This window comes from Micropterus salmoides, unplaced genomic scaffold, assembly GCF_014851395.1.
Source record: "Micropterus salmoides isolate LMB-PRFRI ecotype aquatic unplaced genomic scaffold, ASM1485139v1 Ms_hic_scaffold_1, whole genome shotgun sequence".
In the NCBI taxonomy this organism is placed as follows: Eukaryota; Metazoa; Chordata; class Actinopteri; order Centrarchiformes; family Centrarchidae; genus Micropterus; species Micropterus salmoides.
In genome coordinates, this window is record NW_024040040.1 from 55,380,712 (window position 1) to 55,405,650 (window position 24,939).

A 24,939-nucleotide genomic window follows, 5' to 3' on the forward strand; every position below is an offset into this window, starting at 1 on the left:
TAAACCAGTTTATACTGCACCAGTTTATACTGCACAATGTAAACCAGTTTATACTGCACCAGTTTATACTGCACATTGTAAACCAGTTTATACTGCACCAGTTTATGCTGCACATTGTAAACCAGTTTATACTGCACCAGTTTATACTGCACAATGTAAACCAGTTTATACTGCACCAGTTTATACTGCACAATGTAAACCAGTTTATACTGCACCAGTTTATACTGCACCAGTTTATACTGCACAGTGTGAACCAGTTTGTACTGCACCAGTTTATACTGCACAATGTAAACCAGTTATACTGCACCAGTTTATACTGCACAGTGTAAACAGTTTATACTGCACCAGTTTATACTGCACCAGTTTATACTGCACATTGTAAACCAGTTTATACTGCACCAGTTTATACCGCACAGTGTAAACCAGTTTATACTGCACCAGTTGATACTGCACCAGTTTATACCGCACAGTGTAAACCAGTTTATACCGCACAGTGTAAACCAGTTTATACGCACAGTGTAAACCAGTTTATACCGCACAGTGTAAACCAGTTTATACTGCACCAGTTGATACTGCACCAGTTTATACCGCACAGTGTAAACCAGTTTATACCGCACAGTGTAAACCAGTTTATACCGCACAGTGTAAACCAGTTTATACCGCACAGTGTAAACCAGTTTATACTGCACCAGTTGATACTGCACCAGTTTATACCGCACAGTGTAAACCAGTTTATACCGCACAGTGTAAACCAGTTTATACTGCACCAGTTTATACTGCACCAGTTTATACCGCACAGTGTAAACCAGTTTATACTGCACCAGTTTATACTGCACAGTGTAAACCAGTTTATACTGCACCAGTTTATACTGCACCAGTTTATACTGCACCAGTTAACCAGTTAATACCAGTTTATACTGCACCAGTTTATACTGCACAATGTAAACCAGTTTATGCTGCACCAGTTTATACCGCACAGTGTAAACCAGCTTATACTGCACCAGTTTATACTGCACCAGTTTATACTGTACCAGTTTAACAGTTAATACCAGTTATACTGCACAGTGTAATCCGGTTTATGCTGCACCAGTTTATGTTGTTTTGGCTGCCGTGTTCTAGTTAAACTGCCAGCAGGTTGTTCCGTCCAGCTGAATCCATTAATCAATGATGTTTCAGTTGTGATGTCGTCTCTTTGGGCTCTGAGTGACGGCTGAATCTTTACAAACCAAACAATCCGTGTACTGATGGAGGAAATATGAGCAGGTTGATCCAGAAGGAGCTGCAGCAGCAACATCCTGCTTTACATCAGCGAGGAGGAAGAAGACCCGGATCTTTCATCAAACAGGGAACGAGTACTTTTACTTTAACCACATTTTCTTGATGGTACTTCCATACTTTTACTTAAGTAGGGGTTTGAATGCAGGACTTTTACTTGTAGTCCTGAGTGTTTTCTCAGTGTGATATTACTACTTGGACTTATAAGTAAAGGATCTGAATACTGAATACCACCTCTGAGAGTATTAGTACAACATGCACATTTTACTGCTCTAATACTGTATACTAATACAGCAGTATGGTATTAGTACTTTTACTTCCTCCACCTCAGTGAGTTTATTTACCTGTACTGTCTAAATGTGTTACTGTCTCTTTAAATGTTGACCCTCCTCCTCCTCCTCCTCCTCCTCGTGCCCATGATGGCCGCCGCTTCTCTCTACCTGGGCTTCGACTTCAGCACGCAGCAGGTAAATCTCTTCATTTCACGCAGCCTCACTCACCTGCGCCTTTTACAGGGGACGCGCTTTACGCACGTGGCTGCGCGCAGCCACAGTTTAAACAGCGGGTTGTCGCGCAGACGCGGAAGTGCGTCTGCTGCCGAGTTTGAATTTGAGTCGCGTGAAGGTTTCAGACTTCGGACCTGAACAGTCCGGTCAAGTCCTGAAGTACTGTAGAATGTACTGTAGTACTGCAGAATGTACTGTAGTACTGCAGAATGTACTCACAGTGTAGTACTGCAGAATGTACTCACAGTGTAGTACTGCAGGACTGTAGTACTGCAGAATGTACTCACAGTGTAGTACTGCAGAATGTACTCACAGTGTAGTACTGCAGGACTGTAGTACTGCAGAATGTACTCACAGTGTAGTACTGCAGGACTGTAGTACTGCAGAATGTATTCACAGTGTAGTACTGCAGAATGTACTGTAGTACTGCAGAATGTATTCACAGTGTAGTACAGCAGAATGTACTGTAGTACTGCAGAATGTACTGTAGTACTGCAGAATGTACTGTAGTACTGCAGAATGTACTCACAGTGTAGTACTGCAGGACTGTAGTACTGCAGAATGTACTCACAGTGTAGTACTGCAGAATGTACTCACAGTGTAGTACTGCAGGACTGTAGTACTGCAGAATGTACTCACAGTGTAGTACTGCAGAATGTACTCACAGTGTAGTACTGCAGGACTGTAGTACTGCAGAATGTACTCACAGTGTAGTACTGCAGGACTGTAGTACTGCAGAATGTATTCACAGTGTAGTACTGCAGGACTGTAGTACTGCAGAATGTACTCACAGTGTAGTACTGCAGGACTGTAGTACTGCAGAATGTATTCACAGTGTAGTACTGCAGAATGTACTGTAGTACTGCAGAATGTATTCACAGTGTAGTACAGCAGAATGGACTGTAGTACTGCAGAATGTACTCACAGTGTAGTACTGCAGGACTGTAGTACTGCAGAATGTACTCACAGTGTAGTACTGCAGAATGTACTCACAGTGTAGTACTGCAGGACTGTAGTACTGCAGAATGTACTCACAGTGTAGTACTGCAGAATGTACTCACAGTGTAGTACGCAGGACTGTAGTACTGCAGAATGTACTCACAGTGCAGTACTGCAGGACTGTAGTACTGCAGAATGTACTGTAGTACTGTAGAATGTACTCACTGTGCAGTACTGCAGAATGTACTCACTGTGCAGTACTGCAGAATGTACTCACTGTGCAGTACTGCAGAATGTACTCACTGTGCAGTACTGCAGAATGTACTCACTGTGCAGTACTGCAGCATGTACTCATAGTACTGCAGCGTGTACTCATAGTACTGCAGCGTGTACTCATAGTACTGCAGCGTGTACTCATAGTACTGCAGTAAGTCAGATGCTCTTTTTTACACGGTCCCTGAACTAAACGTTTCAGTTCTCCAGCTGGAGCAACAAAAGTCACCTGATCGATTATTGATCATACAGTCAGCTGGACGTCGGCTCCGTGTCGGTGACTGCTGGTGTGTACTTTTACTGCTGGTGTGTACTTTTACTGCTCATTCTCTAACTACATGAAGCTGATGATACTTGTGTGTACTTTTTCCTGCCGGTGTGTACTGGTAGCTGAAGGTGGTGGCGATGGATGGAAACCTGAACGTCGTTCATCAGAACAGTGTGCAGTTTGACCAGGAGCTGCCAGAGTTCAGGTGACACTCCTCACCACGCTGCAGTAGGAGTACTACTCCTAGTAGTATGTTTTATTTTGAAACTGAGTAGTTAGTTCTGGTTCTGGTGTTTGTGTCCAGGACTCAGGGAGGAGTCCACATCCATGCTGACGGGCTGACGGTCACCTCTCCTGTGCTGATGTGGGTCAAGGTGAGGCCTTCGCTTACTTCAACCCGAACCCTGAAACCAAGTCCGGACCCTCGAACAGCTCTTTAAACCGGTCTTGTTGTGTCTTCGTGTGTGTCGTCAGGCTCTGGACCTGCTGCTGGACAAGCTGAAGAGGGCGGGGCTTGACTTCTCCCGCGTCAGAGCGCTGTCAGGCAGCGGCCAGGTGAGACAGGAAGTTCACCTGCTGACAGATTTCCCTAAAATCGATAGAAAAGTGAGTGGAGTTTGGTGAAAGGTGACCGTTTCTCTAACGGAGTCTTTGAACGTGTCTGTACTCGGTCGTCCTCTCAGCAACACGGCAGTGTGTACTGGAGGAGAGGAGCGTCCGAGACTCTGAAACAGCTGGACCCGGACCAGAACCTGCACCAGCTGCTGCAGGTCTGTGTATCTACAGTGAACTGGGACGCGGGCTGGGCCGGTACTGTGTCCTCACGGTTGCTGGTGTGTTAACAGGGCAGCTTCTCGGTGTCCGACTGTCCCGTGTGGATGGACTCCAGCAGCACTCAGCAGTGTCTGGACCTGCAGGCAGCAGCAGGGGGGCCCCTGAGACTGGCAGAGATCACCGGATCCAGAGCCTACGAGGTCAGAGTGTCCACCTGTCTGTCTCTCTGCTGACTCTGTGTGTTATTTCTGTCTGTGCGTCCGTTTGAGATGAACCTGTTTGTCTGCAGCGTTTCACAGGAAACCAGATCGCCAAGCTGAGGCTGACCCAAGCGGAGCAGTTCCAGGAGACCGAGGTCAGCCGGCGCCGCTCTTCACTGGTGATTGGTGTGTTAATACAGACGGAGGTTCGGTAGCTCACGGTCACCGACCTGTGTGTGTTTTCAGAGGATCTCGTTGGTCAGCAGCTTCGCAGCTTCGCTCTTCCTCGGTGGTTACGCCGCCATCGACTACAGTGACGGTACGGCGGACCACCACAAAAACACTTCTTGTAAAATGCTGGAACCTTCCTGTGTGACAGAGAATCTGATTGGCTGATGAAATGGTTCCAGGTTCAGGGATGAATCTGTTGGACATCAGGACCAGGAACTGGTCTGAGGTCTGCCTGGAAGCCACCGCTCCTCATCTGGGCCGGCTGCTGGGAGCGCCGCTTCCCTCCACATCTGTACTGGTAAGACCGGTCCCCGCCGGTCTGCTTCGAGTCTGGTCCGATGTGTGCTTCAGGGCCCCCTCTGTGTGTCGTTGCAGGGCCCCGTCTCCTCCTACTTTGTGCAGCGATGCGGTTTCTCTGAGAGCTGCAGGGTGGTGGCTTTCACCGGAGACAACCCAGGTAACCCAAAGACCTCCTGCAGGGAGATCCAGCTCCTGCAGGAGGTCTGAACGACTGGGCTCAGATTTCAGCCATCAGGTTCTTTATGAACCAGGACGTGATTAGTGTTTGTTTGTTTGTTTGTTTGTTTGTGTTCTCCAGAGGTTGTGAAATAGGAAGTAGGAATGTTTACTTTACAGAGAGACCTCTGCTGTGTCCTGTTGCTTTGAGGACAGATGAGACGGGTCTCTGATCCAGACTCAGGTTTACTGCTTCCTGCTGACGGATCACGTTTATTAAACAGCACAGATTCATCTTGAACGTGCTGCTGTGAATCTAAAAGCTGCTGCGTCCTGTAGCTCCGCCGGCTGAACACAAGGCGGAGCTGCTGAGCTGCAGTCTGGCCAAACGGATCTTTCTCTGCTTTTTAAGACGAGCTCTTCCTCCTGCAGTCGGCAGCTGCCGGCTGTCATCAGGTTTTACTGCCTCGCATCGAGGCGGCCGTGCTGCTGAGAGGAAGTAGCGTTAAAGATTACCAAAATAAAATGACAACAAGCTAAACGCATTTCCTCAGACCGTCTGCGTACTGTACATCTGGTCCACCTGAGACCACCTTCAGGACCTGCAGAGCGCTGACAGACGAGGAGACGAGGCCGTGACTAAAGCGTGTTTTCTCTCCTCCCCAGCGTCTCTGGCAGGAATGAGGCTCCAGCGGGGAGACACGGCTGTAAGTCTCCATCCAGCCCGTCGCTCGTGTGCAGAGCAGAGTCCGGACGTCTTCATGTGTGTCCTCTGTGTCTCCAGGTGTCCCTCGGCACCAGCGACACGCTGTTCCTGTGGATCCGGCGGCCTCGCCCGGCGCCGGAGGGGCACATCTTCTGCAACCCCGTCGACCGGCGGGCCTACATGGCTCTGCTGTGGTACGAACCTGGACGGCCACTCTGTTTATTCTGTAAAATACTACAAGATACTGCAGAAAATACTTTAAGAGAACTTTAAATAACTGCAGGTACGTATGTGTGCAGACCAGAAAGAAAGAGCCTCGGTCGGGATCCAGGTTCTTTAAAGCCGCACCAGTCCAGCAGATTAGCAGCAAACCACGTCTCTGAGCTGGTTTAGGTCTTCAGCAGGAACCAATGGGCTCGCAGCTCGCGGCCTCAGACAGGAAGTCACGTGTGTGTGTTTTATCCCCAGCTTCAAGAACGGCTCTCTGACGAGGGAACGCATCAGGAACGAGTGTGCTGGAGGATCATGGGAAGGGTTTTCTGCCGCCTTGAGGGACACGCCGCTGGGAAACAACGGGAACATAGGTGAAGCTTCCTTCCTTCCTTCACAGTTCCTTTATTTATCCTTCCTTCCTTCACAGTTCCTTTATTTATCCTTCCTTCCTTCACAGTTCCTTTATTTATCCTTCCTTCCTTCCTTCCTTCACAGTTCCTTTATTTATCCTTCCTTCCTTCCTTCACAGTTCCTTTATTTATCCTTCCTTCCTTCCTTCCTTCACAGTTCCTTTAGTTATCTGTCCTTCCTTCCTTCACAGTTCCTTTATTTATCTGTCCTTCATTCCTTCACAATTCCTTTAGTTATCTGTCCTTCATTCCTTCACAATTCCTTTATTTATCTGTCCTTCCTTCCTTCACAATTCCTTTATTTATCTGTCCTTCCTTCCTTCACAATTCCTTTATTTATCTGTCCTTCCTTCCTTCACAATTCCTTTATTTATCTGTCCTTCCTTCCTTCACAATTCCTTTATTTATCTGTCCTTCATTCCTTCACAATTCCTTTAGTTATCTGTCCTTCATTCCTTCACAATTCCTTTATTTATCTGTCCTTCCTTCCTTCCTTCCTTCCTTCACAGTTCCTTTATTTATCCTTCCTTTCCTTCCTTCCTTCACAGTTCCTTTATTTATCCTTCCTTCCTTCACTGTTCCTTTTTTTATCTGTCCTTCCTTCCTTCCTTCCTTCCTTCCTTCCTTCCTTCACAGTTCCTTTAGTTATCTGTCCTTCCTTTCCTTCCTTCCTTCCTTCACAGTTCCTTTAGTTATCTGTCCTTCCTTCCTTCCTTCCTTCCTTCACTGTTCCTTTAGTTATCTGTCCTTCCTTCCTTTCCTTCCTTCCTTCACTGTTCCTTTATTTATCCTTCCTTCCTTCACTGTTCCTTTTTTTATCTGTCCTTCCTTCCTTCCTTCCTTCCTTCCTTCCTTCCTTCACAGTTCCTTTAGTTATCTGTCCTTCCTTCCTTTCCTTCCTTCCTTCCTTCACAGTTCCTTTAGTTATCTGTCCTTCCTTCCTTTCCTTCCTTCCTTCCTTCACTGTTCCTTTAGTTATCTGTCCTTCCTTCCTTCCTTCACAGTTCCTTTAGTTATCTGTCCTTCCTTCCTTTCCTTCCTTCCTTCCTTCACTGTTCCTTTATTTATCCTTCCTTCCTATCCTTCACTGTTCCTTTAGTTATCTGTCCTTCCTTCACAGTTCCTTTAGTTATCTGTCCTTCCTTCCTTTCCTTCCTTCCTTCCTTCACTGTTCCTTTATTTATCCTTCCTTCCTATCCTTCACAGTTCCTTTAGTTATCTGTCCTTCCTTCCTTCACAGTTCCTTTAGTTATCTGTCCGTCCTTCCTTCCTTCCTTCCTTCTCTGTTCCTTTATTTATCCTTCCTTCCTTCACAATTCCTTTAGTTATCCTTCCTTCCTTCCTTCCTTCCTTCCTTCCTTCCTTCACAATTCCTTTAGTTATCCTTCCTTCCTTCCTTCCTTCCTTCACTGTTCCTTTAGTTATCCTTCCTTCCTTCCTTCCTTCCTTCCTTCCTTCACTGTTCCTTTATTTATCCTTCCTTCCTTCACAGTTCCTTTAGTTATCTTTCCTTCCTTCACAATTCCTTTAGTTATCTGTCCTTCCTTCACAGTTCCTTTAGTTATCTGTCCTTCCTTCCTTTCCTTCCTTCCTTCCTTCACTGTTCCTTTAGTTATCTGTCCTTCCTTTTTCCTTCCTTCCTTCACTGTTCCTTTAGTTATCTGTCCTTCCTTCCTTTCCTTCCTTCCTTCCTTCACTGTTCCTTTATTTATCCTTCCTTCCTATCCTTCACTGTTCCTTTAGTTATCTGTCCTTCCTTCACAGTTCCTTTAGTTATCTGTCCTTCCTTCCTTTCCTTCCTTCCTTCCTTCACTGTTCCTTTATTTATCTTTCCTTCCTTCCTTTACAGTTCCTTTAGTTATCTGTCCTTCCTTCCTTCACAGTTCCTTTAGTTATCTGTCCGTCCTTCTTCCTTCCTTCCTTCACTGTTCCTTTATTTATCCTTCCTTCCTATCCTTCACAGTTCCTTTAGTTATCTGTCCTTCCTTCCTTCACAGTTCCTTTAGTTATCTGTCCGTCCTTCCTTCCTTCCTTCCTTCTCTGTTCCTTTATTTATCCTTCCTTCCTTCACAATTCCTTTAGTTATCCTTCCTTCCTTCCTTCACAATTCCTTTAGTTATCCTTCCTTCCTTCCTTCCTTCCTTCCTTCACTGTTCCTTTATTTATCCTTCCTTCCTTCACAGTTCCTTTAGTTATCCTTCCTTCCTTCCTTCACAGTTCCTTTAGTTATCTGTCCTTCCTTCCTTTCCTTCCTTCCTTCCTTCACTGTTCCTTTATTTATCTGTCCTTCCTTCCTTTCCTTCCTTATTCCTTCTGTTCTCGTCCTCTCCTCCGTCCTCCCTCTGATTGGTTGCTTGTGTTTGCAGGCTTTTATTTTGACACCATGGAGATCACACCTCCTGCAGTAGGAGTTCACCTCTTTGATTCAGACGACAACAAGGTGGGTGGAGAGACATTCAGTCACACAGAGAGAGAGAGAGAGACATTCACTCACACAGAGAGAGAGAGAGAGACATTCACTCACACAGAGAGAGAGAGAGAGACATTCACTCACACAGAGAGAGAGAGAGACATTCACTCACACAGAGAGAGAGAGAGAGACATTCAGTCACACAGAGAGAGAGAGAGAGAGAGAGAGACATTCACTCACACAGAGAGAGAGAGAGAGAGAGACATTCACTCACACAGAGAGAGAGAGAGAGACATTCACTCACAGAGACAGAGAGAGAGAGAGAGAGAGACATTCAGTCACACAGAGAGAGAGAGAGACATTCACTCACACAGAGAGAGAGAGACATTCACTCACACAGAGAGAGAGAGAGAGAGACATTCATTCACAGAGAGAGAGAGAGAGACATTCACTCACAGAGAGAGAGAGAGAGAGACATTCACTCACAGAGAGAGAGAGAGAGAGACATTCACTCACAGAGAGAGAGAGAGAGAGACATTCACACACACAGAGAGAGAGAGAGACATTCAGTCACACAGAGAGAGAGAGAGAGAGAGATTCACTCACAGAGAGAGAGAGAGAGAGAGAGATTCACTCACAGAGAGAGAGAGAGAGACATTCACTCACAGAGAGAGAGAGAGAGACATTCAGTCACACAGAGAGAGAGACATTCAGTCACAGAGAGAGAGAGAGACATTCACTCACACACAGAGAGAGAGAGACATTCACTCACAGAGAGAGAGAGAGACATTCACTCACACACAGAGAGAGAGAGAGAGACGTTCATTCACAGAGAGAGAGAGAGAGACATTCACTCACACAGAGAGAGAGAGAGAGAGAGAGACATTCAGTCACACAGAGAGAGAGAGAGAGACATTCAGTCACAGAGAGAGAGAGAGACATTCAGTCACACAGAGAGAGAGAGAGAGAGACATTCAGTCACACAGAGAGAGAGACAGTTTCATCGCTTCTTCCTCTGAGTCCTCTGTGCTCGTTCATGCTCCACCTGTCCCCCCTGTCCTGGTCCTGCAGGTGTCCTCTCTGAGTCCTCAGGTGGAGGTTCGGGCGCTGGTGGAGGGTCAGTTTATGTCCAGGAGACTCCACGCTGAGAGGCTGGGCTACTCCATCAGTAAGATTTCTAATGTTTTCTGTCCTTTTCTTAACGTCCCCGTCCTCCATCCTTCCTTCAGTCCTCCCTGTCTCTGCTGGACTTTCTGTGAGTCCTGGCTTTACCTTGTGTTTGGGCCTGAGCAGCAGAGGGGATATCTAAATCTGAGCGGCTCTTTACAAACGTACCAGCTGCTTCACTTTCAGTCCCGGCCGAACCCTGAAACGTCTGTTTGCAGTTCCAGGAACCAGAGTGTTGGCAACAGGCGGCGCTTCATCTAACAAAGAGATTCTGCAGGTCAGTCCTCCTGCTTCTCATTACTGTCCACCAGTTGCTTTCAGGGCGTCCTCATCAGCCGACACCTCGCCTGCAGTGTTTCACCTGAATATTCACTATCTAACCTTTAGTTAAACTTTTGATTAGCTTTTCAACTCAAATGAAACGAGAGATAAAATGTGGTTGTTTTATTTCTGGCATATTTGAAGACTCGTCCCTCGATGTTAAGGACCTGATCCTGGAGGTCCGCTGCTCACTAACTGACCTGGAAACCTTTCTGTTGATAAGAAGGCGTCACGTGTTTTCTGATTGGTTCACTGTGTTGCTTTATTTTCACGGAGATTGGAAGATTTAGTAATTAATGTTTCACACGTTTCTTGGTGGCAGTGTCTCCGTCAGAGGTGTGTGGAAGCTGCTGCTTATGGATAATTCCAGGGGAAACACGGGAATCACCTGTGGGCTGTTCCTTTAACTGCTTCATTCATTTCAGATACAAACCCGCTAATGATTCTTTCTCATTTTTGGGACGTTCTTTGTTTGCTTAATTAATGGAGGAAGCCAGAAGCTGTAACTCGTTTCCTTTTCTCTCCGTCGCAGGTTCTGTCTGACGTCTTCAACGCTCCGGTTTACACCATCGATCTGTCCAACTCCGCCTGCCTGGGGTCGGCCTACAGAGCTCTGCACGGTAACACAGATATACTGCCGATACTGCTGATACTGATACTGCTGATACTGATACTGCCGATACTGCTGATACTGATACTGCTGCTGCCGATACTGATGATACTGATACTGATGATACTGATACTGCTGCTGCCGATACTGCTGCTGCCGATACTGATACTGCCGATACTGATGATACTGATACTGCTGCTGCCGATACTGATGATACTGATACTGATGATACTGATACTGCTGCTGCCGATACTGATGATACTGATACTGATGATACTGATACTGCTGCTGCCGATACTGCTGCTGCCGATACTGATGATACTGATACTGCTGATACTGATACTGCTGCTGCCGATACTGCTGCTGCCGATACTGATGATACTGATACTGCTGATACTGATACTGCTGCTGCCGATACTGATGATACTGATACTGATGATACTGATACTGCTGCTGCCGATACTGATGATACTGATACTGCTGATACTGATACTGCTGCTGCCAATACTGCTGATACTACTAATACTGCCGATACTGCTGATACTACTAATACTGCCGATACTACTAATACTGCCGATACTACTAATACTGCTGATACTACTAATACTGCTGATACTACTAATACTGCCGACACTGCTGATACTGCTGATACTGCCGGTACTGCCGATACTGCTGCAGCACTGTGGAGGTCGTCATCACAAAGACGATCTCTCCTGGCATAAATTTATTATGCATTATTGTACTGTAAGCTTTTATTTGAAATGTCTATGTTGGAGAGCAGAGTGCAGAGAAGGAAATAAAGACGCGAGGAGTTAAAGACGGTCGGAAAGACAGATTTAAGGTACAAAAGAAAAATGGAACGTAAGAATGGATAAAAGAAGTTTAGAGAATAGAAGACAAATGTAGAAAGAAAGGAGATTATTTAAAAGAGGGTGCCGCAGCCAATCAGTGTTGACCACAGCTTGAACTAAATGATGGACAAACAAGGACTCGTGCTTCTGAATTTCCAGAAGAGAACTGGTTCATATGGAGACCAGACAGAAAAAGATATTTGCTTCGAAGCTACTTGGTTTGTTATTAAACACTGTGATCCAACATTAGCATTTTGGAGTACCGCTACTAACCCCAACAACTAAGGCTGCGTTCCCTCTGCAGGCCTCAATGCTCACATCTGATTTTTCTGGCTGACACTTCATATTATAGTCCTTTTCATTACATTCAGTACTGTTTCTGTTTCTGCCCCACAGCTCTCTTTCTGCTGTTACCACCGGGACATTTTTGGTTTGGTGGTTAATATGTGATTAAAAAATATAATGTTATTATATATGAAAAAAAAGAGGATGATTTAGGTTTTATAATCTGTCAAATATAACTCTCCTGAATGAAATCAAGTCATTTTGAGGCAGAAACTACCCTTCAGTCAATAAGTAGAGGCTGAAATTACTGTCAGGCAAATAGAACACTGCATTTTATGTGTTGTTTTGGCCATTTAAAGGTATTTTAAGAGGTAGAAAAAATTCCAGGAGAGTTATAATCTGTCAAATATAACCCTCAAGTCATTTCAGGGTAGAAATAACCTTTCAGTCAATAAAGCTGCAGTCATTTTCTGGAAGTGGAAAACTGCATTACATGTGTTGTATTGGGCATTTAAAGGTAAGTTAAAGAATGTAGAGTCATAAGGATAATTGTAAAATAGATCATGTCTTTATTTTGTAACTCAGCAGTAAGTCATGTAAATTATAGGTTTTCCAAATATAAACAAGGATATTAGACACACGCCTACCAAACACATCATCCATCAGCAACAACAGGCTTCTGTTATTGGCTATAATCATGTAAAAATGTCTGGCGTGGTTACGCTGTAAACTGCAAACACTTATTTGGCCACAATTGCGATTATTCTGTTAAAAGAAACATTAAAGTTTCATCAAGACAAGACAAGACATTCAAGACAAACCTTTGCTGTTACCACAGTCATAAAGTGATGTTTATTTGCACATTATGTCTGTTGGATCCAGATAAAAGCAGCTGTAGTCGTAAAGAGAGACGGGGCGATACAGCTTTAACACCCTGAGCGCGCTCACTTTTCTGCACAACACCTGTCTGCTCTGCTGTCCAGTCTGACTGGCCACGTAAAATCTGACTTCAGGTCTGTTAACACCTCATACAGTCTGTGATACGGGGACATTTCAGGGGACAGGCCACCGAAACCGGGGACTGTCTAACCTGGACAGGCAGCACGGACATCTGTGAGCAGATGATAGCGAGGACGAGGACAAAGAGCGCCACATGTTTTATTCTGGCTTCTGCGGAGCTGTTTTATTCACCGCGGCTCCGTCTAGAGTTGACCTGTGACGACGGTCGCGCTAGAGTGACATCGGAGTCGCGTGAACGTCCAGACTGAGGTCACAGATCAGCACACAGCCTCTAAACTGAATCACATTTTTCTTTCTGATAGTTCAGAATCCGGTGGTGTTAAACTGGAAAGTAAGTGGACCTGCAGCTGAGTATTGATGCGCAGGTCGGTCTTTATTTAAAGCGTAGTAAAGGACTCGGGTGTGTTCGACAGCTGGACTTTATCTCCTCACACACTCTGAGCCATTTAGATGAGATAAACGGATCTGCGTCCATCTCCTCTCTGCTCATCAGGGCCTTTCATCTCTGCGAGTAGCATGTCTTCATAAAACCAGATGAAAACGATTCCCCGCCCGCTCCACATGAAAGAGACTGGGCGAGCGGCGAGATAGCAAACACCCTCCGCCGCTGATTATTTCACGTGTGACAGCCATCAAATATGTATGCAGGAGGTGGAGGAGGAGAGTCGGGCCTTCAGCGCCAGCCGCCGTCTCCCCGCGCTTTCAAGCCTCCCCACCGCGTTTCAGAATCTAAAGTGAGTTGCGTGGGCTTGAAAAGACTTAATGCAATCCTCCTGGTGTTAATGACGAACGCTGATTCACTCAGGGGCGGCGGCGCCTCGGGGGGGCCGGGAGGGGGGGGGCTTCATGCAATTACTCTGCAACAGAGCTGGATGCACAGAAATCCTCTTCACGCATTCATCTTGCATTAGTGCTGCAATCCTTTCCTCAGCGTTACAGAAACAACAGTGAAGCGTCTGCTCTGTGGTGCTGGAGCTCTGAGGAACCAGGAGGACACCTGATTCATCCAACCTTGCTAATTTAATCCCCTTTGTTTAACCGGGTCAGGAGGGCGAAATAAAAACATCTGTCACACAAACACAGCCGAGGGTAGGAAGTATAAAGCATTAAGAGTGTAGAAAAGTCCAACATTAAAATATAGAAGTGTAAATGTTCACGACGGCACGGCAGCAGTATAAATCAACTCTGCACCTCCATAGTCGAGAGTCTGGGAAAAGAGGGCTCGTACTAAACCGCTTCATCGAGCGAGCTGTCTGATTTTTACATGGATGGTTCCAGCTCTTGTCTTTGAAGCCGGGCTCAGACCCAAAGGTTCGGTTCCTGAATCGAACCAATGTGAGGATGGAGCATTATTTCAGTTCCCCAGCTGGTCCAGAAACTGTAAAGTAAAGCCATGTGATGGAATCGGTGTTCGATTAATGGTCAGCCGGCGCTGTTTGTCTGAATTAATGAGATGCCTCAACGTCCCTCTCACTCAGCTCGGTCTCGCAGAGCAAACACACGGCCTGTTTACTCTAATCCAGTTTAATTTTGGTCTGAGACCTCGGGAGACTCGCCCGTCTCTAAGTAATACGCACGGTGTTGTTATTAGTTTATTGATCCTGTACTTGAGCTCATGTAGTTTAAAGGTCAGGCAGTGGTCCAATCACCACGCAGGTGAGAGCTTCTTCTTTATGTCACGTTAACTCAGGAAACCAGAGCAGAAGTGCATCACACGTCCGAGTCTGGTTCATCCTCTGGGAACCGTGATGAGTGTAAAACCTCCATATATCCATCTAAGGATTTTTAATAACAAACTATTTACAATCTAATAACATTTCAGCCTGAAATAAAGTGGACGGACGGCTGGACATCCACAGAGACACTAACAAAAAGAAATCTGTATGTACAAAAAAATCAGAAACACGTTGCTGAAGTGTTTGAGGATGGAAACCTGGATTGGTTAACAAGCCTGTGTGTTTGTCCTCTGCTCTGTCAGGAGGCAGCTCACCTCGACGGCGGGGTAGTAAAACACACACAGTGCATCATGGGGGCCGAAAAAGACAGTGCGAGTCCGTCCCGCGATCCTTTGCCTCGATGAGGTCGTGACACAAAGTCCTCAGACGCAGCTCCTCTCCTGACCTTCTGTGTGCGTTTCGCTGAGCTAATAAGCTTCCTCAGCATCGTCCTGACCTTCTGTGTGTGATTAACGCCGCGACACACTCAGCGTGACGTAAATGAATGTGTGTTCCCATGGTGTTTGCTTAACGACCTCTGGTCTGTTAATTGGTCCGCCACTAATTGGTCACCAGACTCCGAGCCGGACCTCCGATTGGTTAACGTCCTCTGAGACTAATTAGTGGCGGCGGCGGCGGCGCTGAGACTGAAGCACAGAGAGCTAACAACAAAGGAACAACACTGCTGATTAGTTAATCATCACGTAGTAATCATGTTTGTTTTTATACTTATTGATTTTGTTCTTGTTGTGTAAAATGCAAACGCTCAGATTGGTTAATGAGCTAACCTGCTCACACATCTGTTTCCCAGCTCAACCTTTGAAGCACAAAATGTTTGATTCAGGCGTCTCAGCGAGCCACCGTGAAGCTAAAGCAGCTGAATGGAATCCAGCCATCACTCAGTTTATTATCTGCACCTGTGGGGCTGAAATGTCTCCTGGGAAAAAGACCTCTGATTGGTTTAAGACCTTGGAAACTAAACCACCTGAGTTGTTATTGGCTGTGAAGAACTAAAAGTGTGATTGGTTAATGACACACTAACCTGATTGGTTACCAGTGCAGATGTGCTCATTGCTTAATGAAAGGAACTAACTGATTGGTTAATGAACCAGGAACACTGAGTGTGTAACAAAGAACAAAACAAATGATTGGTTGGCAAAGCAGTAACTGATTGCTTAACGACTTTATGATGTAACTAACCTGCTCATTACTCAACCATCTGGCCTAACACACTTGTGATTGGTTAACGATGCAGATGCACGGATTAGTTCCCAGTTAAAGAACTTATTGATTGGATAATGACTCAAAAACATTCACTGTATAAATGAGGGACGTAGCCGCTGTGACATCACCAGTTGGTTTGTGGACTACCTTTTTGAAGCCTTGAGTTTGGTCGTCGCCATCTTGGGTTTTTGGAACCAGACGTGACCATATTTGGAAAAGAGGGCGGAGCTAGCTTGCTTGGTTACCTGGGTGCATCTGTAATTCACGTTAACTGTGATATTAGCTGGGATGCTAATTTTAGCTAGCAACAAACAAGCTTAAACAAAACTTGAAAACTGAGCAGCCGACTCCTGATAAGCTTTTTCAGCGGTTGGTTAATGTACACAGAGCAGCGGATACGAGACAGGTGACAGGTCGCCATGGTAGAGACTTGTCAATCAGCTTGTAGCCCCGCCCTAAAGCCTCCCCTGCTTCCTGGTCTCTGTTCCTCTAAATGGGACCATAATTTACTAAATGAACATCACGCTGTGTTGAAGAAGACTTGAAACTAGCGACTGAGACCAGAAACTCATCAGGAAAGTGTTTACTGAGGGAATAAATCAGCTGACAAGTAGAAACATTTTATCACAGACTTCTATACAATCACACTTCTTTCTGCAGCTGCTGGATTCGCCCCCTGCTGGCTGCTGGAGAGGACGCAGATTACTTCCCATTGGCTTCAGCCATGAGAGCCAGAGTTTGCCGCTTGCTCAAATCTTAATCTGTTTGATTGAAAATGTAGAAAGTAACTCTGTGGCAACCTAACCCGTGTGATTGATTGTTTAACATCCAGGAAGTAGCCTGACGATTGCTTAATGAAGCAGTAACTGTAATTTCTTAATGATACTGGCTGGTTAATGACTCTCTAACGAAGCTGCTGATTGGTTAACAGTGGTTGAAGAGTAAATATGCAGAACACATTCTCATCTAAATGCGTCGTAACTGACGCTTTGAGACAGCGTGACAAAGCGTAATGATTTTTCTGCTAAAGGTTCAGAGTCCGTATGAAACGCCCCCGTTTGCTACGTTGCAGCAACACACGGGAGGCTAACCCTGCCTGTTAGCTGCTGTATCGTTAGCCGGTCGACATGCATACATTCAGTGACTTAGGCTTAGGTACTAACATTTCTGATGGTTGTGGTAAGGGTAGGGGCTTCGGGGGCTGTCAATGCCTTTATCACGAACGTAGCTAGCTAGCTAGCTACCGCAGCTAACTAGCACTTCCGGTCTGTACGGGACGCCCAGAGCGTCTCACACAGATAACACGCTTTGTCGCTCTTTTTCAAATCGTCGGTATATGACGCCCTGAGATGAGCTCCTGATGAGTGAGTAACTCACTGATTGACTGGTTAACGATGCAGGATCAAAACCTAAACTTCTGATTGGTTGATGGCGCTCTAAGTAGCCGTCTGATTGGCTAGTGATGCAGAAACCTGATTCTCTGATTGGTTGACGTGTGTTTTCAGGCCTGGTTGCAGAATCTGGAGTTTCCTTCTTGGATGTGGTGAAGAACGCACCGGAACCACAACTGGTCGCCACCCCGGACCCTTCAGCGCCGGAGGTACACACGCACACGCACACGCACACGCACACGCACACGCACACACAGCTTCTGTTCCTCAGCAGTCTAATTAGCATTTATTAAATTAGTCACAGTGTGTTTTACTGGTGTATGGAGCTTCATATTTCCCTGCAGTATGTCCTCCCACACTCACACACACACGCTGTTGAGTTTTGGCGTTTTGCTTGGCTCATCACTCGCGAGGTTGTGAAGTGTTGTGTGGGGGCGGAGATTTAAACCACCAACTGCTGGTGTGTGTGTTTGTGTGTTTTTACCATTTACCAAGTTAAACTGCTTGAATTTCAGACAAACTTGTGTTTCGGTTTTTCAACATTACGACTCTGTGTCCACAGACAAACTTTAGTCTCCCCACAGGTCTGTGTTTGAGAGCAGTTCTGGAGCTTTTGACTCTTTCACATGATCTTCAGCAGCAGAGGGAGTTTGCCCTGCTGTCGTGGAGTTTACCGTCTTCTGAGTACTTTTCAGACTTGTTGGCTTAAAAGCTGAGATTAAATGTTCCAGCTGCTCAGGTAATGTGTAAATTTGCACGTCTGCCACTCCAGGACAGCCGTGTGAAGTCCACCTGCCGAGGAAGATCATGTGATCCTTTAATTACTCCGTTAAGTACACAAGTGTTACCAGCAAAATCTCCCCTTTAAGAGTTAGACATGGCTCAGTGTGGAGAGATGAGAGCGTCCAGCCGAGTCCTTTGCTGTACGCTGCTGATCGATGATCAGCTGCACCTTTACCTGCAGATCCATATATACGTATATGTAAAGTTGATGTTGCAGCTGCTGGAGCTCATTTTACTGAATGTTCTCTTTGTAAACCTGTGAGGGCTGTGACAGCTTCAGTTGTTGGTCATTAGAAGACTCATCGATACAGAAGAGCATCCTCTTTTTAATTCCACACACTTATCAAAACCTGACACCCACGTCACCCACAATGCATCTTGCCTACTGACTTTGAGACTGAGGTGGAACAGCTAGCGCAGCGCAGCTCCCTGTGGAGACACTAAAGGTGTCGTACTAGTTTCTTCACAACACCACAGTGTTAACGGCTGACAGTCAGACCTGCTGCTGGCCCGAGGCAGGAAAACACGAGACACACACGCATTTAAACATTCATGGCTGCAGATGCAAACACACACACTGTCCTACTTTCACAGCCTCTTCATTAAATGTCTTGTTCCCTTGTGGAACAGCGGTGAAGAAGTTACATGACAGGCCGTTCACACACAGAGTGGAAGTTAGTGGGGAACCTTTTCCTGAATTCACAGTACAGAGGGAACCTGATTATACTGGTTTTTCTCAGGCTGATAGTTGGGAGCAGATCCGTAGCCTGGATGTGTCGTCCGGAGCGTTTAGACGCTGATCAGCGGGACGGCGGTGGATCTGACGAGGTGACATCCGTCCATTGATTAAAGCCTGCGTCACATTTTAACCCCCTCTCTTCCCAGAGCCTTGCACATGGACGCTGAGTCAACACCCGCCACCCCGGGTAACCTTTAGCGTGTGCACATTCAGGGCTCCGCGGTCCTGAATAAATATGCAGCGTCTGGTTAGACAGAAATAAAACAGGCGGTTAACTTTGTGAAACGAGAGAACGGGCTGCACACTTGAGAGGAAACACACCTGCAGTTTGTATTTAAACCCTGTTTCAGATTGTATGTTAGACTTTGTCAGGCGAAGATGCAGAAACGGGGGGTCTGGGCCCAAATGCAGAGCAGGTGCAGTTCATGGTGTTTAATGACCGAACGAAAAGAGCGACGCTGAGGAGGGCAGCCAATCCCCATCCAGAGAACCAATTACAGACACTCGACAGGAAGCAAACTAACAATCGGACAAAGAGAACCTAAATATCCAAGAGAACCTAAATATCCAAGAGAATCTGTCCAAACAAGCTCAGGTGGAAACAATCAGGCAGAACGCAGGAAGTAAAGTACACACTAACACACGACGATGGATTTAACAACAGAGACAACGTGGAACAACTGACTAAACATGATCAAGGACCAGAAGCAGAAGACAGAGACAGGACGTGACAACACAAACGCCAAAATAAAAAGTGGAAATACAACAGAACGAAACTAAAACATTGTACAGTAAACATGGTTGACATCCTGTCAATAGTTTCTTAATGCTGTAAATCCTGTGAGTGTTTGTTGCTGCCTGTGAGAGTATTTGTTGCTGCCTGTGAGTATTTGTTGCTGCCTGTGAGAGTGTTTGTTGCTGCCTGTGAGAGTATTTGTTGCTGCCTGTGAGAGTATTTGTTGCTGCCTGTGAGAGTATTTGTTGCTGCCTGTGAGTATTTGTTGCTGCCTGTGAGAGTATTTGTTGCTGCCTGTGAGAGTGTTTGTTGCTGCCTGTGAGAGTGTTTGTTGCTGCCTGTGAGAGTGTTTGATGCTGCCTGTGTGAGTGTTTGTTGCTGCCTGTGTGAGTGTTTGTTGCTGCCTGTGAGTATTTGTTGCTGCCTGTGAGAGTATTTGTTGCTGCCTGTGAGAGTATTTGTTGCTGCCTGTGAGAGTGTTTGTTGCTGCCTGTGAGAGTGTTTGATGCTGCCTGTGAGAGTATTTGTTGCTGCCTGTCAGTATTTGTTGCAGCTTGTCAGTATTTGTTGCAGCCTGTGAGAGTATTTGTTGCTGCTATTTGTTGTTGCCTGTGAGAGTATTTGTTGCTGCCTGCGAGTATTTGTTGCTGCTATTTGGTGTTGCCTGAGAGTATTTGTTGCTGCCTGTGAGAGTATTTGTTGCTGCCTGTGAGTATTTGTTGCTGCTATTTGTTGCTGCCTGTGAGAGTGTTTGTTGCTGCCTGTGAGAGTATTTGTTGCTGCCTGTGAGTATTTGTTGCTGCTATTTGTTGCTGCCTGTGAGAGTATTTGTTTCTGCCTGTGAGAGTATTTGTTGCTGCCTGTGAGAGTATTTGTTGCTGCCTGTGAGAGTATTTGTTGCTGCCTGTGAGAGTACTTGTTGCAGCCTGTGAGAGTATTTGTTGCTGCTATTTGTTGTTGCCTGTGAGAGTATTTGTTGCTGCCTGCGAGTATTTGTTGCTGCTATTTGGTGTTGCCTGAGAGTATTTGTTGCTGCCTGTGAGAGTATTTGTTGCTGCCTGTGAGTATTTGTTGCTGCTATTTGTTGCTGCCTGTGAGAGTGTTTGTTGCTGCCTGTGAGAGTATTTGTTGCTGCCTGTGAGTATTTGTTGCTGCTATTTGTTGCTGCCTGTGAGAGTATTTGTTTCTGCCTGTGAGAGTATTTGTTGCTGCCTGTGAGAGTATTTGTTGCTGCCTGTGAGAGTACTTGTTGCAGCCTGTGAGAGTATTTGTTGCTGCTATTTGTTGCTGCCTGTGAGAGTATTTGTTGCAGCCTGTGAGAGTATTTGTTGCTGCTATTTGTTGCAGCCTGTGAGAGTATTTGTTGCTGCTTGTGAGAGTATTTGTTGCAGCCTGTGAGAGTATTTGTTGCAGCCTGTGAGAGTATTTGTTGCTGCTATTTGTTGCAGCCTGTGAGAGTATTTGTTGCTGCTATTTGTTGCTGCCTGTGAGTAATTGTTGTCTTCTGTTTGTCTCCCATATGTTATTTCACCTTTTCCTATGAACAGGCTTTGTTAGCGGGACAAAACGACATTAACTCAGTGAAACAGTGTAAATTAAAAGGAAATATTTTAAGATCAGCCCCCCCCCCCCCCTCAGCTGATTTCCATTTGAAATGATCTTTACTGACATGTTAGCAGTTTCCAGAGCAGAGAACAAAATGACTGCTAGAAATAAAAGCCAGGGTAACAACAAACTGTGAGGACGCTTTGGTTTAAAAAGCAGTCGGCTCCTCCTCCAACCACAGCTCACAGGAAACAGTTTTTTAAATTCAGGTCAGGTTTGTTTCTTCGTACTTCAAAGAGTCTAATTTTACTCTGAGTCTTTAGTCTCGTTTCATTTGCAGCATTTAGACATCAGCGTGTGTCTTTCCTCCTGTCTCTGGGCAGAGAGCAGGAGGAATTTCAAATAAATCGGCCCTTCACTTCAAAGATAAGAAGGAAGAGGAGAAAAACAATTCCTCAAAAACAAAACTGATAATGAAGGGAAAAAAAATTTTAAGAGATTTCCAGCGACAGAGTGAAACTCTGAGAGCAGCGAGGTGATGAAGAAAGGGCCGATGAAGGAGGCGAGGGTCGCAGGGAGAGCAGTGATCGGGTTTTCCTTTTTTCTTTTAGTCTGTCAGTCACTCCTCAGCCTCCCGGGGGGGCGGGGTCACCTCAGGTATGAGACAGAGGGTTCATCTCAACCAGCTCGGTTTAATTACCCTCAAATGTTTGACAGCTCGACCCGTCTGCGCCTCTTCACCGGCTGCAGTTTAACGCCGATTCATCTGCACGAAGAATCACGATGAGACGCAGGAATATGCAAATCAGATGAAAACAGAGACAGCAGCAGCACGTGCAGAGGAGGGACGCGGCTGCATTATAGACTTTTATTTTGAAGAACATCGCCGAACTCTTCTGCTGTTTGATTGTTTTAGATCATTTATTTATTTCATAGTTACAAATATATGTTGCACACGTTCCCATAAAAGGGAGTGTTCTGTATTTGAAGAGGAATCGTGTTATTTACCTTTACTTCCTCTCAGGTGCCGCATCACCTACGTAACCTGTTATATCACATATGTAATATATAATAGATAATATATCACGTAATGAGGAATGATCTCTCTCTCATTATTTATTTATTTATTCATTTATCTCGGCCGGTAAAATGCCGGGCCCCACTTACACCCCAGGTGTAAATGGGGCCTGAGACCCCCACGGATTAGAAGTCGAACCCTGTTTGTGGCGGAGTGATACGGATCTGCGGGAAGGAATTCAACGTCATTCGCTCATTATATCACTGCTATGAACCAATCACATTGCTTGATTCTAGCTTTGGGTTAGCTCTTTAATTGCTTTTACAAAATCAAGAAATACATGAAAACATGACGTCACCCTTAATATCATTATTATTATTATTATTATTATATTATAATTTAGCTTCATGATAACTTTCACAAGAAGAGCACGGGTTTCTGCCGAGGTCAGTGAGGGAGCACAGGAGGAGGAGCCCCAGCAGGAGGAGCCCCAGGAGGGGGAGCCCCAGCAGGAGGAGCCCCAGGAGGGGGAGCCCCAGGAGGAGGAGCCCCAGGAGGGGGAGCCCCAGCAGGAGGAGCCCCAGGAGGAGGAGCCCCAGGAGGAGGAGCCCCAGGAGGAGGAGCCTCTCTCTGTCTTTAATCTCCCCTGTTAAGGTTTATGTGGACTTAGATATCAAGTCCTCTGACTTGAAGCTCAGTGAGAGCTGTTGTTGTTGTTTCTGCTCCATTTTTCAGTTTCTTTCTTCATAAAAACGACCAGAGAAGAGCGATTAAAAGCCGATTAAAAGCCGATTAGCTCGGCGAGATGGTTACAGACAGTAAAGTTGGATCGAGTGTTTAACCTGAGAGAAGACAGGATTTTCTTCTGTAACACCAAACTGGGAAAAATCCCACCTTGGACTCTTCCTGCCTGGACTTCGGACGGGAACTTTGTGGCCCTGGTGTGGCCCTGGTGTGGCCCTGGTCTGGCCCTGGTGTGGCCCTGGTGTGGCCCTGGTGTGGCCCTGGTGTGGCCCTGGTGTGGCCCTAGTACCAACACGCGAGTCTTCATACAACAGCAGCCGGGTGTGTCACACAACACAGTGATGAGATCCTAACACTATTCAGAGCTCAGCGTTTCCCACAGTTCACCACAGTCCGCGCCCGTCCTGCTGCTGGCAGGACTGCGTTTACAAGCTGGTTTCATGCAGCACAGAGTTGATGATGCTCTTCAAGTCCACAACGCTGCAGCGGGAGGAGAGAAGCTCTGAGAGGGAACGAGCCGGACCTGATCTCCAGGGTACATGAGGGTACTGAGCCAGTCTCCCCGCTGAATTCCCAAAGTGTTTCTTGGTTAAGGCTCTCCTGCTCTTCCTCTGCACGCACTCAGGGACGATTTACATCCGGATAAAATATGCAACAGATGTTTTAATTACAGGAAGTCTCTCTCTCTCTCGCTCACAGACAGTTGTATATTTACCAAAGCAGCGATTCCTCCCTCATCAGTTTCATTTTCCCCTCCCTCCCTCCACACGGCTCCATGTTGTTCTAATGTAGTTGTATGTTTACGGGAGTGATGCTCTCTCATGTTCGTCTTCCATAATTAAACAGCACAGCTCATCCATAAATAATGAGCTCTGCTGAAACACCTCACACACACAGCAGGATATTAAACATGAAGCGGCAACATGACGGGAAACATGAAACAGCAATGAGCTACTTTTACATCCAGTGAAGTTTCTCAGTACTTGCTCACCGCTGTCAGCTGGACCTTCAGGTCTGTGATCCTGCTGACGGGAAACATTTCTGTGTCCGTGTGTTTCAGGTGTACGACCAGATGCTGAAGCGTTACGCCCGACTGGAGGAGAGAGTCCTGCAGGAGAGCTGAGCCACAGCCACCAATCGGCTGTGACCGAGAGCAAACGAACGTGCTGAAACCGAAAGCAGGAACGTTTTGCTCTTTGAATCCTCTGAGCTTTGTTAGGAAGGACTTTAGTCCTGCTGGTCGATAATAAAGATGATTCAAATCAGCAAATGAATGTAAAAAAACACCTTTTCTTACCTTTGGACAGAAACTATGACGATATATAGATATATAAACGAAGCTAAAGGGAACCAAAGGGGAGTGAAAAGCGACCACATGTGAGGAGTTGGGATGGGAACGTGTAGTATTTAGGATAAATTGTTACCATGACAGTTGAAGTTGGTATTTTTTATGTATAATTTTCAATAAAGTAAATAATGTGAGGAACAGCAGTTTGATCATTTCCCTTCTTGTGGACAGAACAGAAGCAGTCCTGTAGCTCGGCGTCAGGGCACGGCCGCCAACACGTAGGAAATGTGAATTAACTGGAGGTTTGATTAAACTCATCTCAACGTCCTCGGCCTAATGACAAGTTGCACCGTGGCTGTAATTTTATTTTCCGGGCAGGAGCAGCTTTTGATTGCTTTCTGTTTATCGCTGTTGTCGGCGTTCGCTTTGTTTTCTCCTGTCTGCTGCAGCTCACAATCATTTGGTTTAACAGCAACAAACGCCTTTTTAATAATAATTTGTGTTTGGACTTTTAGCTTCAGATGCGATATCATTACTGATTACTGACTGATCAGACCGGGATCAGTTGGTGTTAAACTTGATGCTGACGGCGACAGTAAACACTGAAGCGCTGCCAGCCCGTTCAGTCTTTTATCATCCGTTAGCGTTTCATTCTCTTTACTCTGTTTGCTGGGCGTCCATTACTTTCCATTATTGTCTCTACATGGAGAGTTCTTTCTTGACTCAGCGGGGAGTTTGTTGTTATTGTGTCTTCGTGGATGAAATGTGTGCTTCTTCATGCCACAGAAGGCACAAACCTCCCACCTGCGCTGACTGGAAAACCTCTGAAGAGGCAGCGTAA

General features: G+C 45.9%; 1 protein-coding gene across 1 annotated transcript; it reads left to right on the forward strand.

Annotated features, from left to right (window-relative positions):
* The first annotated feature begins 1,596 nt into the window (after positions 1 to 1,596).
* xylb (xylulokinase homolog (H. influenzae)) lies at positions 1,597 to 24,298 on the forward strand. Its single transcript, XM_038710854.1, has 19 exons — positions 1,597 to 1,742; positions 3,384 to 3,466; positions 3,566 to 3,635; positions 3,736 to 3,816; positions 3,945 to 4,031; positions 4,107 to 4,235; positions 4,325 to 4,390; positions 4,482 to 4,554; positions 4,646 to 4,764; positions 4,842 to 4,923; positions 5,589 to 5,629; positions 5,707 to 5,822; positions 6,097 to 6,212; positions 8,618 to 8,691; positions 9,733 to 9,829; positions 10,047 to 10,105; positions 10,682 to 10,769; positions 17,360 to 17,454; positions 23,871 to 24,298. Exons 1-19 carry the CDS (start codon positions 1,653 to 1,655, stop codon positions 23,931 to 23,933), a joined length of 1,629 nt encoding a protein of 542 aa, XP_038566782.1. The 5' UTR covers positions 1,597 to 1,652; the 3' UTR covers positions 23,934 to 24,298.
* Positions 24,299 to 24,939: the final 641 nt, after the last annotated feature.

Bases quoted from the DNA above. Each gene is read 5' to 3' on its own strand.
- xylb (XM_038710854.1), top strand. From the start codon at position 1,653: ATGTTGACCCTCCTCCTCCTCCTCCTCCTCCTCGTGCCCATGATGGCC. The intron at 3,817-3,944 runs GTGAGACAGGAA...TCGTCCTCTCAG, and splicing joins CGCTGTCAGGCAGCGGCCAG to CAACACGGCAGTGTGTACTG. The intron at 6,213-8,617 runs GTGAAGCTTCCT...TTGTGTTTGCAG, and splicing joins GGGAAACAACGGGAACATAG to GCTTTTATTTTGACACCATG.